Source organism: Ruditapes philippinarum, unplaced genomic scaffold, assembly GCF_026571515.1.
Source record: "Ruditapes philippinarum isolate M1 unplaced genomic scaffold, ASM2657151v2 ctg8615_1_1_1_1, whole genome shotgun sequence".
Taxonomy (NCBI): domain Eukaryota; kingdom Metazoa; phylum Mollusca; class Bivalvia; order Venerida; family Veneridae; genus Ruditapes; species Ruditapes philippinarum.
The window spans coordinates 45,600-62,499 of NW_026857030.1; the positions used below are offsets into that span (position 1 = coordinate 45,600).

Genomic DNA, 16,900 nt, shown 5'->3' on the forward strand with positions numbered 1-16,900 from the left:
ATTTACGAAATATGATGTCTAAATTTTGAGATTTAACGCTATTCAATTGTAAAGTATTAAATGCAGTTCTGATATTGTTCAAAAATGATTTTTAAGCTGGCACAAATTTCCGGTATTCGTAAATACAACATGCATATATATTTGTTAAAAGTCTTTATAATTGACAAGTTAATCAGTGAAAGTGACATAATGCCTATCAAAGAAAATGGTGAGTGTTCAGGTAAAATAAAATTTACTTAACATGTCGTCACATTGTCGTTTTCATTTTCATAATATACGTCACTTGAGTAGTCAATGACCCCCGTGACCCACATTAATATCTTTGGAATTTATCGATAATATTCAATTTAAATTAAGAGTTGGACAGTTTTTTTTATATTTTAGGAAGTTTATATCCTAAATTTGTAACTATAAAGTATTGTACAATAGCAGTTATGATTGTCAATCTTTTTGTTTATAGAGTATTTATTTCATATACATGTATTTCCAATATATACAATTATGTACAAAATCATGATATATTACAGGATAGAAAAGAACAAAGACTTATGTCAACTGTGAATATTTTAAGTAAAGCATAATGAACATTAACAATACGTTAATATGAAATAATTAAACCTATAAAAAGTGAAATGAGTAATAATAATGATAAAAATTAAACAAAGGATATAAATAAAATAAAAATATATTTAAAAAAAACTGTTCTGCAAACATATTGTATTAAATCAAGTCCATCTTTTGAAATATACAACTTATTTATCTCAGCTTGATAGTAAAAATTAGCGTAATGCCAGTTTAAATAAAAAATTTGTAGACCACAGAATACAATCTGGTGGTTCAGTATGTCAAAATGATTGCAAAATATTTTAAGCATCTCCTTAATAATAAACCTTAATAATATAAGAACATATAACTATAAAATTGACAGTAGTTACAATTTTGAATTTGATAAATAAACAGATATAATTTAATTAACTAAAGCATGAAAATACATATATCAAAGTAACGCAAAACACGACTATAGAACTATCTTGCATCGTTCGAGGAAGAAAGCAAATGGTTTCAAAAGGGAATAGCTGGAACAGAACATGAATTGTTTTGTATGTCGAAGTTCTTTTTGCTTTTATTTTTATTTCTCAAAAGCTTTTTAATTTTTTATGATGCTATAGTTTCTTACTTTTAATCATTGGACAATTACATGAATCATGTTTTGCTTCTGATGTTTCTTCCTTGCGATTAGTACACTTATTATAGATATTCAGTATTTTGTATGGAAGTCAAATTACTATTTTGTTTTCATTTTACTACTTTTATGACAAATATTTACACTTTCAATGCTATTCTCTTGAAATGATTAGCGTCTTACATGCTCTAAAACCATTATTAAAAACTCACGGTTGTCATTTATAAAATAGGAAAAGAAAAATTGGCATTGTGTGTCTTTGCATGTCAAGCAAGCTTGTAAATAGTAGCATATGTAGCTCGTAGTCCAGTCTCATAGATACAGTCGATCGATACAAAGACTTCCTTCACTATAGGTGTAATGATCGTAGATCTAGGTATTGGCACATCAATGTTATCATCGCTGATATTATATATGTCGAGGATATCTGTATATCCTTTTCTCGTACCTATTGTAAGACTAAATGAAACCTGAATACTAGGTTCAATATTAAATACGTCAGCCCAACTTAAATGCAGTTTCTCAGCTCCTTTTCTCCAAAATTTAACTGAAATACCTGTAAAATACAGATAAAGACATTACAAAGTGCCCTTGAATTTATCATTTGATATATATGTATATATATGAATTTGAAATAAAATAAAGATTTTAGGGAAGTAATAATTGCGATAATACTTTTAATAAAATGTTAATGTTTTAAATGTAACGATCAACGTAATATATGAGTTATAGTAAATTATTTTGTTTTATAAAGATTTGATTTCAAAATGATAGCCTTACAAACTAATAGATTGTTAGAGAATATTGCAATTACCTGTTAATTTGGGAGGATACTTGGCAACAAAAAGTGAAGCATTTACAGAGTCGCTGATATATGACCCCTTGTTAATAGCTCTGACTTCTGCAATGACTTCCCCATTTATCAAATCAATATTTTCTAGTTTTACCATGTCTTTAATAGTTTTCTCCCATTCCTTAAGAACAGCGTGCTCATTTTGGTATACTCGGTATTCATAATGCACAATACCAGACAGGTCTGTAAATCCACTCCATTTAAACTGGAGGCACGAGTTATTTGATTGTACCGGCAAATTTAACACTGGAGGGGCAAAATGTCTATTATCTTCCTCACTCAGTGGTATAAACGCCAATTTTGCATTTAATGTGTCGGATGGCTGAAGTGAAACAATCAGAGGCCCTAGCACATCTTCAGCCGATAGCCAAGCGTTATTAAAACACTTCAAATTTAGGAATACTTTTTGACCATGTGAGAAAATATGTCCATCTGATTCACATGATGTTTCTGTTTGTGCAATCCAGTTTGAATCAATATTCTGTAAACCTGGGCTATGACCTGAAATATGAATATATCAGAAAAATTGCGATTCGACTCTGAAAAATGAAGATCTACATAAAAACACATTAGAAAATTACCAGTACTAAAAATACTAAAATTCTGAACATTCTTTAAGGAACACAAACTACAATTTAATACAAAAAAGAATATTTACCTTAGAAAATAGTTTTTAAAAAGAAACATTAAAAAGTATATTATGTATTATTACTACCTATTGAGCAATAGCAGATGCTTATTCCACTTTCGTCATCAAGTACATCCCATACTGCATGCACAATTGTTTTAGTGTCAACAATACCCGATACATTTTCTTCTACATATCGCAGGTTCCCAGACAGATGTTTTACAACAGGTTTTGTGTGGTCAATGGTAAGAGGCTTTGACTTGAATACTGTCCTTAGTCCTGCCTTATTCTCAACAATTGCTGTGACATAAACATTGGTTCTGTGTTGAACGTTGGTTTGTAACAGATGGTTAGGATTATGATGATGCACTCGTGAAAGAGATTTAACCTGAAATCCTCCGGGTGTGGTTCCTGCTCCTATTTGAATCTATGAAAAAAACCCAATGATAAATGTTAAAATGTGCACTCAACAAATTGCCTTACTGTTGTTATAACTATTTACATTTCAGAAATGAAGTGCATTAAATACAAATTTAAAAGTCCTATCTAAATAATGATTAAATAATGGAATATTAAAACAAACAATTGCACATACCTCACTTATAGGACTTTCGTTATCTGCTACAAGCAACTCTACTGCAACCTGTGACCTAGAAATCTGTGTGAGTTTAATTGCCTCCTTAATGCTTTCAAAAGCCTTATTGCATTCATATAATGTCATGTTCAAAGCAAAATATTCTTTATTTGAATTGAGGTATTCGACCAAAATGGTTTGATAAGCAGTATTGTCAGACAAGAAGGTATGCTTGAAGAATAGTGTTTGATTATGATATTTCATGAGTGGAAGCACCGTGTGAAACTGACCTAAATGAAACACAAGTTTTGCTCCGTCGCTTTTATCTAACGAAAGATAGCCAACTATTTTATATAATGTGCTTAAGGAAGCATTGAAAGTTAAGTTCATTTCATTATCAATGACGTCTAATACTTCTGATACATGTTTGAAAGCGACATATGTCTGACAAATGTATGCTGTTGGGGGAGTATTATCAATCTTTATTCCATTTGATACCGCAACTACACTTTGATGTCCGACATTATCTACAGATTTTACAAAACCGTAATACTTGTGTCCATGTTTTAATTCTAAATTTCTGAAAACGTGTCTCGTACTAAGTCCCGTGTTTATATATTTTATATCTGCTTCAATAGTTCGTGTATCGCTAATTGCTACATAGTAATTTCGCACTCCAGAAATCTTGTCTTGAAATCCATGCCAAGATAAGCCAATGGTTGTAGTTGAGGACTGGTATGGTGCGTTTCTATGCCTAGGAGTGTTGTAGACAACACCACTGATCGGCTCGTCCATATCGACAATGAAACCATCAGATACAGCAAGTGAATGCAAATCCACGTTATTATATGCTGTGATTGTGAAGAAATACTTCGTTCCATGCGTCAATGACAGATTGTTGAATGTGAAACTAGAGTTCAAACCCACATCTTGTCGTTGAATCGTATCGTCACCTAAAGTCATACACAATATGGAAATGTAAAATATGTCAAAGAATCCAAACAAATCCTTTTCATTATAAAACTAAATGCCACTTATTTGAAACGAATTTATGTAATCTAAAAATTCACGAAATAAATTCTTATTCATATGTTATTTATTATCAAGTTTTGAAGAATAAACAAAAGTGAAGAAGACCATACCAGAGGGATACGTCCCCATTGCTAGGAAATAATTTACGATAGTGCCCTGCTGTTCTGAGAAGACGCCATTCCAACATACTGTAATTGTATTCATCCAATCTATTATATCAAAATCCACATTGCATAGTTCATTAGAATCAAGAACTGTACGGCCTCGTACCAAAGATGGAGGTGAATGATCAATCAGTATTGGAGCCGAATGAAACGTGGCATAAGTGTCACTGGAAAGCCAAGCCCTAACATAAATTACATATTTTTCGCGTGCTATTAAAGATCTATTTACGGGTAGGCAATGTACAACTTGTGAGTGCAATCCTATGTCATTCCATGGAATTTCGTTTTTTAAATCAAATATCCCTTCCCCAAAAGGCTGGTTCTGTAAACCCATACTCCATTCAAATCGTAATATGCTCGTGGTGTTTCTTTTGCCATCAGTTACTTTCCAACTTCCGGAGAGACAAGCAGAGGAAGTTGTGATATTAAAGGATTTCTCATCTAGTCCGTTAAAAACTTCAATTTCAGGAACATCCTTATCTATCAACGAAGTACCTATTTCTTCGCAAGTCGAGTTTGATTGTACCTCGACACATGGTTTGCCAATAATTGCACATGTACAATCCTTATTACAGTAATGTATATCACAGGAATGTTTTTCAAGTTCGAGAGTACCCTTTTGGTTTGAAACATCAGCTGTCGAAGAACTTGATAACACAAATACTGAAGCCCGTGCCTTTGAACTGTTAAGGCCTACAGAGTTTTCTGCCCATATTGTTAAATACAACTGATCATCTCCTTCCAGATAGTCAGTTGCAAGAAATGTATATGTATGCTCAGTTTTACTATCAGACACATTAACATTGACGGTTGTCACACCATTTGTTATCTCGTTTCCGCTGTATGTTTTACTTATTGTGATAAAATATCTTTCAATTCCAGATTCCTGATCATGAAAACCGTACCATGAAAGTGTTATATTTGACTTCGTTGCAGTCACGGAGCCGTTAAAATTTTCCCAATACATTGGTGGTTTGAAACCACCTAGATGCGGGGGTGTCGAATCTACAATCAGGTCATTGGTACTTTTTGAAATACAAAGACCAGCCAGGTTACAGCCTGTTACGGTCACAAAATACGTATCACCATTATGAAGCCATGACCTACCATCCAAAGTTATTTTAAGGTTGTTTTCGGCTCCGAGTTGTATATTTTCTACGGGAGTGTGACCCTCATGGTGCGTAGCAAGAGAAACATAATGACGAACAATCGGGCTTTCTTCATCAATAAATTCCCACTGTATATGTAAAACAGATCTATCCCATTGACCTATTTTCCAGTGGTTATTATTTTTCTCGACAATAAAAAATGGTCTTATCAAAACAAGAGGGGGTGTTTCATCGACAAAGAAGCTATCGGATGATTTTGTAACATTGAACAAAAGCTTATTAAAAGCAGTTACAGTTGCGAATAGAGGAGTCTGTAGTGGAAGACTAAGCCCTGTTTTGATAATATTAGACCGCAATAAACAATTTGTGCGTTCTGAAATATCACAATTTGTTGGACTTGTTCCAATGCACAATTCATAGTGACCAATGCTAGATTCCGGGTCTTCAAATCCCGCCCATGTCACGTGTACTGATGACCTGCAGAAATATAAAATTTATGCATATTTAACATTTATATTACGTATTACCTACATGGCTTGGAAACAAGACTAAAATGTACATGATTTCAATAGTAACAGATATATGTACATATTTTATCAATGATTCAAATTATTACTTACGTATGTGATTGATATTTCTGGTGAAGCACGTCTGAACCGATCTGTACAGAACCTGGTGTTGGTGGTGAATTGTCCAGAGTAATACCATCAGATGATCGGGCTATACAGAGACATGCGTCGTTACATGCTTCTACTGTGGTAAAATATTTTTCACCAATAGAAAATTCTCCATGCCACGTGGTATCTTTATCAATTGAAATAAATATATCATTGAACAGTTATACCAACAATGTGGTGATTTATACATACGTTTACGTTTGAAATCTATAATTTTCCCTTAAATAATTATATGATGTTTATAATATTTCAGCAGCCTATTCATGTGTGCATCTCTTTAATTTCAAGTATATTAGTTCTATAACAATTCGAACATGATTTTATAATATCTTACATTCCAGAAGTCCAACATTCACAAACGGCTTAATGTTTTCCGAAAATGGCTTGGTCCCAAGAGCTGCTCTATAAAAGGCTATTCCACTATGTGGATCGCTAAAACCATTCCAATGCACGTTTATTTCCGTTATATCATATTGATAATCTTCTTCTATCTGTGATAATGAAAATAACATTTCAATGTGTCATTAAATGAAAATCCCTGCATTTTAAGAATTTAATTAATTCTAATCAATGTGAGAAAATAAAGGACGTGAACGTGGAGTAGAAATTAAGACATTATGCATGTTTTTTCAAATTAAATGAATTACCTGACTTCCGATTGGGCCTTCTAAAACATGACCACCATTTGGAGGTGTTGTGTCGGCTATAGTTCGTAAATATGTAAACTCAGATGATAATCCAGCTCGATTAATAGCCTAAAGAAAATATAAACTGAATTTAAACTGGTTTAGAAATTAATTTGTAAAAATCGTTAAGTATATATGTTAATGATATGTCGCAAACATTTATAATAATATTTAAACTTTAACTTTTCTGATTAAATATTGATAATTAATACCATATTGATTATATACATGTATATAGACATAACAATCAAAATCATATGCTTACCTTTGCTGATATATAGTAAGTGTGGCCGTCTGTTATGTCGTAGTCTTGCATTTTTATGACAAAATTTTCTTCGCGCATAACAGTTGTTGATAAGATATCCGTAAAGAAAGGCTGAGTTCCAATTCCAATTTCAAAGTAATCGAGGCCGCTTTCTATATCTTTAAAATCAGATAAATGAACTGATATCATTTTATTCGTTAGATAAAGGTAAGTGTCTTGCACGTGTTCACTTGTTGAAATTTGCAGCTCACCATTCAAAGGAGGGGATGTGTCGATAATAACTTCATTGGAGGAAGCTGACGCTGTATTTCCGGCATGGTCAGTTGCTGTAAAAATGTAACCTTAAGTTTGTAACTTCAGTTATATTCATTCAATACTTATTGATGATGATCGAAGGTTGTCTTATCTCAAAAAGAGAAAGATATGCTTCCTTAACATTTTAATCTTCTTCCATTTTTACATTTAAAATGTTCATTTAAATTATTTACAAATCGGAAATTAAAATTTATATAGTTTTATATCATCACTTGTAGTGTAAGTATCTCAGAACTTTTAAAAGAACTGAAATATTTTATTTATGTTCTCAGTTTGATTTTCAATGCGTTTGTTAAAATGGTTCAGACCACCAGCTGTAGCTACATTAAAATAGATACAAACCATATTTACATACCGGTATATGACGTGTCACATTTAAAGAGGTAAAATCTGAGACTTATTACTTACAATTTTAAAGGCCCATTATGTCTAAAAATGCTTTTTTTAAAAATGATTTTTATTTCTCAATAGCTTTTATTTTTTGCTTATAGGCCAATTCATTGAACCCTCTGTTTCTTCTGTTGCCTTTGTGGATTTAGTACATTTATAGTGATTGAGTATTTTGTATTGAGTTCATAATACATACTACTTTGTTTATATTTTCTGTTTTTATTTTTAAGACAAATGATTTCATAATTACAGCTATATTCAGGTAACAAGCATCTAAAACCCTCTAAAACCATTATTTAAACGATAATCTACTCATATTTGCGTTTTCTACAGAAGTAACTTTTTAATTAACGTTTCTGAGGCATAATGTGCCTTAAATTTTCACAAACTCACACAAAATATTAAAAAAGTTTTAATGTTATTAGTAGAAGATGCTTTACATCTTATTATATTATTGATGACTGTATTTTATTTTACAAACCTTTAATGGTTACAAAAACAGATGCGCCATCATGCAAATCCAGACTGTTGATAACATATCGTGTTTTGTGACCCACATTTGTAAACCGTATGATATCGTCTTTGAGAGGGCGACTTCCTAAAACGTATTATACATTTTTGTGGTAAAACATTGAGCAAAAAAGTACTTCGTATGTTTAGTTATTAACGTCAATCACAAACTCTTATCGGGCAAATATTTCATAATCTGATACTGTGGAGCTTAGAAATACGATTTTTAGTTCATTCCATACGTCACATCAGTACTTTAGTAAATTTACGAAGAGAAATGACCAATTGAGTCTATAATAATCAAGTTATTAATTCTGTTTAGCGGAACTGAATATTAGTATATAATCCACAACGTCATACCTACTCCATAGGTGTATGTTGCTATATTGCTTAGATATCCAAATTGTGTCGCATCTATGTTATCTTCAAATTTATTCCAGGAGAATTCAATGTCATCAAGACTGGCAAGGAACCCATTATTGTTTTGGATTTCCACTTTTCCAGCTACTGGGGCAATACTATCAAGAACAAAACCGTTGCTACACGTTTTTATTTCATCTAACACTTCTGTATTCAACTCTCTAATTACAGATGTCGTAACAGAGTAAGCACATATGTAGTAAAATGTATTGAACTTAACAACTGTCTTATCAAATGATACAAAGCCAGTGTTTGTTACTTTTTCAACAACACACCCTTTACTAAAGTCACACGACGATGGGTCTTCCATCAAAAGCCACGTGATATTCCGCTCGGATGCATACAACATTGCACCAACAACCTCTGTGTCTGGTGTTCCAAAGTCCAGTTCATTGTCGTGAAGAAGTGTATATAGACTTCCAAAATTGGAACTGTGTAGTATCTTTAAAAAAGGAAACTAAATGGTAATAACAAAGTACATACACTTTACAATTAAGTTATAGTTTAACAAATGTGAATAAATATTTACTTTTTGCAACTAAAGATATAAGGTAACTTCAATACAAGTAGTGATAACATAATTAAGCTTACGTTTTTAATTTTGTTCCAGGCCATGGCGTTTGAATCAAAATCATAAACGGTAGACGCCATATAAGTTCCATTTGCCATGTATTCGATCTGTTGACACTGGGATGCTTCGTTTTCTGCTTTGTCGAAGGCACGAATACAACCGAACTTCGTTGAATGGAGATGCATAGGTAGATCAATCGATGTATGTACCTGATTTATGTAAATATAACACATTAAAGGGTATGTTCTCTTAATAGAATATCAATTATGCAAACAATCTTATATGAATACGAGGTATGATCAAAATGGTCTTTGACTCTTCCCGACTTCGTTTACATGGCCGATATTAACAATATTGGTTGATATGAATCGAAAGGGTGTCTTTATTTCTAAAAGTAAGGTTTTCTTTCATTGTAAAGGTTTATTTCTTTTCACATTTTATGTGCACATTATGAACCATACAACGCAACATCGGCGTATACCGATGTGTTTCTTACATCATTTTAACGTAAATCAGTGTTAAATTTAATTGATATGTCATTTGAGGGTGAAATGCAAAAGTAAACGTCAGTTGGCATTTCCTTGACATAATTCAGAAACTCGTCATCATTTCAACATTCAATGGCTTAAGAAACAAGTTTTAAATAGCAGTTGTTAGAAGCATAAATTAGAAATATAGAGCCAGGGAGAAATCAGCAAATTTTCAGAACGATAATCACGTCAATTTCAAAAGCGCCACTAGTAGGCCACTAAAGTTATGAGTATATGTAGCTTGACATCAAACAAATAGCAACACAAGCTTTCTTTAGTATTTTGCAATCAATATATATGCATGGACCTGGTAGTAAAACCCTAAAAAAATATACCTTCGGAAACTTGACTTTTGGCAAGTAGTTTACGAGTACCTGTCCAGGCATAAAATTCGTAATACATAATATCGTAATATGTTTAATATGTGGCGACTGTCTTGTCTTTCTCTGTTTTAGATTGGTAGTTTTTAGCCAGCATATATTGGTGTTCATAAAAATAGAATTTGCAATGAATAATAACAGGTTTGGCCTCTTTTTTATTATTTATTCACTTGTGACACACAGGATTATTACCCCACCCACTCATAATAATAATGCAAAACGTTCAAATTGCATTGTCTTAAAAATACCTAATATTTACAATTGAAAAGAGGTTCAAGTAATATTTATATCACATAAGCTTATATAAATAATAGAGAAACATAATCACTTAAGCAAAATGTAACATACGTTACATCAATTACATTGACATTATTCTAGCATTTTTTAACTATTTTTGAATAATTTATAAAAATAAAGAAAACAAACTTAGTTACAACAAACAATGCATCTGGTAATATACTCAATTTCTGAAAGAAACTCATTATTTAGTCTTTTTCTGTGTCATTTAACATATTTGTACATTACCAAAGTCTCATCCATCCAAATATTACCCATAAATGTTATGCAAACTATCACTTTTAACATGATTTAGTAGAAATAACTTCATCTATCATTGCCAGGATGGTCCAACTATCTATATTGCACAACACTTAAGTTAGTGAAGAATAAATGCTGAAAATGAGCTGTAGTTATGTCTTTAGTAATGTTTCAAAATTAGAATTTTATATGTTTAAAATGCCAATTTTATGTCATGTATCATTTAGGTTGCTTTAAAAAAATTCACCTTTAATATTGAATGCCATCACATCTTGTTTAACCTATTTATGTTTTCTTCCTTATTATATAAAGAGATATTTAAGTGATCTCCACATCTCTATATCTCTCATAATGCTCATTAGTTCGACTGCACCTAGTCACATTAAAAAAAAAGTTATCCTTTCAATAACTTTCAAAGTATTGCATAGTGGTTAAAAAGCTTTCTCCTGCTGTTTTCGATGGTCTTTTCACTAGATTTACGAGTCGTGTGTATGCACTTTTCATAAAAAGGACGTCTTGAAATGACTGTTACTGTAACAACAATGGTGGTAACGTATTTTAGCTGTCAGGAGGCCATTTACGCCTTTAATTCTTCCTAGGACCTTACTTCACGCTTAAAGTGTCTTGTTTTACTTAAACATGAAAGTTGAAGGTTTCAACTTTACTGACAACATCGCCACGAAATTTAGGTTCTTTCTGCAACTTACACAGTTATTGTCTTAAATAAATATACGTTCAACATTTTTTTCTTGTTTCTGAACTTCTAATCATATTATGGTCTCTTGCAGTTTTCTCTTCTCGTCGTAATGATAACAATACTCTTTTCTATCATTTCGGCTTTACATCCAGTCATCTAAAATGGAATTAAAAAGAGATTACAAAAAAACATTGTCTGGTCTTCAAAAAATAATACTATTCATCAAATAAATTTTACCCAAAAAGTGGAGTCCTCTTCAGAGAAATGCAATAAATTTGGGTGCACTATAGAGCAAAACGTATGTTCAACGTCAAATACAGCTTTCATGATCACAGACTCAATCAAACCATGCCTTTAATTTTCAGTAAATTTGCTGTTTTTTAAGGCTTCCGAGGGATCACTTATTTTACCAGATATTTATAGATGTGAAGTGCTGTGTGGCAGCCGTAAAAAGTTGCCCCGTACTTCACTTCAGTATTGTTATATTTTTCTGGTCTTTCGGGATCATTGAATCCAGCACTTTAAAGTGTTGAGAATTTAGTTCCGCTCAATCCGGTGCTAGGGGGCATGAGGGATGTTGCACTTTTTCATTATCCGTCATATACAGACTCAATCAAACCGGATCTGCAATTTTCATGTAAATTTGCTTTTTAATGCATCTGAGGGATCACTTTTTTACCATATATTTAAATTACATCTGTAACTGTTATTGACGAGAGAAACAGAATTAAATAAAAGGAGGCATTTCCCCTGTGGTCACATGGTTGTAGGTATGACAGGGCTTTCATTTTTGGCTTATCAAAAAAAAGCACTCGAACTATTTATCATCACTGTCTTCATATAAATGAGTTATCTGTTCGTTTAGGCCAATGCTTTCAATATGATTCACAGACCATATGCTGTAGTTTTCATAAATATAGGACGAAAAGCATAATGAAAAGAAAACAAACAGATAGACAAACCCTATTAAAGATAGGCAGATGTTAACAGTATCTCAGAATCAAGTTTTACAAATATCAAATTTCATTTTTTGGTAAAGACAAAAAACAGAGAGCCAGACGGACAGAAAGGCAGATAGACATGTTTTTAAACAGAAAGACAGACGGTGTAGATGGACATACAGATATCTATATTAGCACAAACTTCTCTGATTCATTACGTTTGTATTGAAGCTATCTTATCTGATGTGTTTGTAAAATTGTACAACGAATTTAACACTCAAAATGGGGATCTATTACCGCTGGCAAAGCAACAGTTAAACGCAAATATAGCTCCTCATTAATATTTGTAGAACAATTTTAAGTTAAACCAGAGACACAGATAGCATGTTATCTTTGTCTCTGGTTAAACCATGGAGCTCAACAACAATTTAAACTGCTTACTGTGACTGTAAAATAAGTTTTCTCCCTTTTTTGGAATCACAATTTTGAAATTACATAATCATTGTAAATTATGTATCTGTTTTTGACTCTCCTGACATCTCATATATCACTAGTATGTAAAAAAGATAATATACTCGTATTACCTTTCAATTCTTATCTTCCAAATGTTATTTAAATGAAAACATAGTAGCTATCATACACAATGACATTTTTATACCAAAAACTAATGATCTGTTAATAAATATCATGCATTTATGATTCTAAAATTAATAACAATTTATTCTAGATTTCGTGCATTGTTTACCCAAACACGCTTCCGTAGTTACATTTTGAAACTACCCAGGATAAACTTACATTTGTTTATTTTTATTTTCCCTACTTCATAAACATCTTATTATCAAAAGGAATGTTAATATATAGGCTAATGATTATTTATATCGCATGAAATTTGCAAAATCTTTACTGTTTTAAACGACAATCGCTGATTTACATACACGCGAAAACCCATTACAATTCATTCATTGTATTTGATATTTGGGCATGTACGAGGCTAAAAGTTGTAAAAACAAGTAAACATAATATGAAAAATTATACATACTTTGCACAACAGCTTCTAAATCCAACTCCAAGTAGTAAATGTGTAAATTTTGATATATTTAAATCGCGCGGCCTCATAACTTTTGTTTACCTCGACACCGGTTACAGTATAAAACTCTGTGTATGGTGTACATGCAGAGCCATATAAAAACTCGAAACAAATGCAAAATTTGAATTGCTTTTTTACTGGTTTGCCATGGTTAGATTTTTAAGGGTTTTTACCTGTTTTATATGATGTGTATAACAAACTAAAAATGTAAAAAAAGCTTGTGTTGCAATTTGTTTGACGTTAAATTTTACTTTAATCGGACTATAGAGAATCGACTGTATTAACTATTCGTGAGCTGTACGACATTGTAATTCAAATAGCAGGTTTCCTCATTAATGTCAAACAATCATCGAATTTAAACAATATTATAATTGTATTTGCCTGTATATATGCAAATTAAAATAAATAATATCAATTAACATTATAATGATACGCAGTAATTATAAGTATCATTTCCCTAATAAATGCTAGCCTGTGTCTACTGAAGATAAAAGTTTTCAAATGATATTGTACTTTCACTTTACTTTACATAGTCATATTGTTTTAAAATTGGACGTTTATCAATTGACACTTATATCAAAACTAATCTTATAAATTATACATTTTATATACATTTTAAGTGACACAAAGCGCACGATTGAGAGCAATGGGTTACCGACTCTCTGATGTTTATGCGGAGACTGGAAAGGGAAGGTTACCGCTTTCTTTCTCGCTTCATTTTAACAACCAAAACTGTTTATGGTTACATGATCCGGACACACTGAACACTTGGGAAAGTTCTTTAAAAACAACGACGCTGTTGACTATGCGACATCACATCGACGCCATATGATATTTTGTGAGTGTGTACGGGGTCGCACAGAATTAAAACCCGTCAACATATTATATTGTTTTACTTTCTTAATTTTAAGGACATGTCTTGATGTTTGTCTCTTTAAAAACGTGTACGCAAATGAACAGATATAAACTGTAGAGCCGCTATACACAAACGTTTTGAATATACCTCGCATTATATACATTGTAATATCATTTGTTTTTAAAACAACAGACTAACTCACCAGAAAGAGTTCTCTTTTCGTGTCTTTTATTGTTTGCCATTCTGTCAGAATATTCTTCCCTTTATCGTCATTAGAAACAGCCCACTGGTAAAACCGTATCAAGTTGCCGCTATGAAAAGCATTCCACTTTAAATCTATTTCAGCAGAAGCTGTTTTAGTGTCTTTAAAAAGACGGGCCACATATATTTTGCCTGTTTCTGGCGGCCGACTCACGCTAAAACTTTCAGAATATACCGGATCGAGGCATGTTACATTAGTGCATTGTTTAACAGCTAGTTTGTAAAACTTGTTAAGTTCTAAACCAAATTTTTGAAACTTGAAAGTTTGGTGATTTAAAGCTGATTCATATTGCTTGAAGGGTACAGCAGATATATTGCCAGTTACGTTTCTTATTCTAAGTATAGCGATTTGAAACGTCAGTCCATAAGAAATATGGTCGTCATAAAACCAATGTGCAGTGACGCCTTTTCTTTCAGTTAAATATTTGGCATAGGGACATTTATGAATAGATAATTCCACTTTTTGATTTGTTGTTCCGTTGGCAGAAATAAAGTGTAACCAAACTTTAGGATATTCAACAAATGATATAAAGTAAAAGGTATTATTGCTTCCCGTGTCGTTTTCAATTATACCGTCATTAGTGACAACTGAATCAATTGAACTGTTGTAAACAAAGAGTTTATATCGTTTTCCTACATAAGCTGGAAATGTCACTGAATAATTAGCTATTGGTAAATTGATACGTTTGGAATAAACTTGATTGACATATGAGCACTCCTCTCCGAGATTAACATGAAGCGAGTTCAATAGCTTACTTTCATTCAAAATCATAATTCCATTCGATGAAGACACAGTAAACCCTCCAGTACAAGATGCTTTAACAAGTGCATAGTACGTTTGTTGAAACTCAATTTTGGAAGATTTAATACAGTAATAATTTGTTGAGAGATTTATTGTACTGTAAGGAACAACATTGTCTGTAATGTTATTAGACCCAATACCGACTTCAATTTTGATGGACTCATGATGCTTAAAACCGTACCATCTTAAACACAAAGTGTGTGCCGTAAAATGAGCATTAGTATCAAACTCATAGGCCTCATTTTTCGGGTCACTGTCAAAAACAATCCCGTGACCCGGTGGGTAGGTTGAAGGTATCTTAAACGTATCTGTGGAAACAGTTATGAAGTGGCCAGCTTTGTTGTATACGTGCATATTTATATAGAAGTACAAACCGAGATCATTATCTTGCTTTTGTAGTATTTTGATAGGGTACTTGAAACAACCACCACTATATTCGGAACACGGCGCAGATATTTCATGATCCCACTTTAACAACGATGTGACTTTGGTGCTGGCATACCCTGTGTTGGATAGAAAGGTCAAACATTATTAGACATATAAGTTTTAAATTGTTAGACATGTACTCAGTTATTAATCGATTACTATTATAAAATATCAATATTTATGTCACTTATCTTTTTATTTTTTGATACTTTGAGATATGTAACATATTTAAGACTATTTTACCTATTTCAAAATAAATAGAATTGATTTCCTCGTCCTGCTCGATGTCATAGAATGTGTTATTTTCCCAACCAACAACAATATATTCTTCTTCAATGATAAACCTTTGGAATTTCTCTACAAATTTGGAGGCGTTTCATCTATCAAAATAGGCCCTAACATTAAAACACTTTCTCGACTGGCTTTGTTGACAACTTTTCAAAAGAGGTAGAAAAATACATCCGATCCGATTCCTACATGGTTATATTGGAACAAATTCCGTTTTAAAGTTGATTTGTATGCGCCAATACTCGGTGAATTCAATTCAGTAAGGTCAGTTCCAATTCCTACAAAGATGTCATCAATTTGGCTTTCGTCCTCTTCAATGTCCCATTCTAGTTTTATGTGGGTGTTTGGTAGGTATATTATTGAATTGTTTTGGTACCAGCTCTTTGATCCACACATGACATGCGATACATCTGAGTTGTTTTCTTTAATTTTTCCGTGTTGGAAGGGCTGACGCGAGATAATTCTGTTTTTGATTGTTTTTACATAGGTCATTACAATTTGGTTCATTATGAAGTTTGATTTTTGATAACGTTGAATGGAATAGCCATGTTTGTCCTTCATGGCACACTAATGTTTCTGACCATGTCGCATGCTCCAGTGTAAGATTTCGAATAGAAGGTGGCGAAAGATCTCGAGCTATCCCATCAGAACATACTGCTGCCGATGGGTCCATTGCATTGTTTAAGGCAATAAGGGATACGTACCGTTTACCCGTAAA

The 16,900-nt window shown here is 32.4% G+C and overlaps 1 protein-coding gene across 1 annotated transcript; it reads right to left on the bottom strand.

Annotated features, from left to right (window-relative positions):
* Window positions 1-147: 147 nt before the first annotated feature.
* Window positions 148-16,605, bottom strand: LOC132748514 (uncharacterized). Its single transcript, XM_060738164.1, has 14 exons — window positions 16,138-16,605; window positions 14,608-15,971; window positions 9,398-9,586; window positions 8,747-9,248; window positions 8,358-8,474; window positions 7,172-7,497; window positions 6,868-6,975; window positions 6,555-6,711; window positions 6,164-6,347; window positions 4,381-6,020; window positions 3,260-4,191; window positions 2,752-3,091; window positions 1,998-2,537; window positions 148-1,739 (listed from the first exon to the last, which is right to left on the bottom strand). The coding sequence occupies exons 2-14, from the start codon at window positions 15,820-15,822 to the stop codon at window positions 1,450-1,452; spliced, it is 6,540 nt and encodes a 2,179-aa protein (XP_060594147.1). The 5' UTR covers window positions 15,823-15,971; window positions 16,138-16,605; the 3' UTR covers window positions 148-1,449.
* Between the last annotated feature and the right edge of the window lie 295 nt (window positions 16,606-16,900).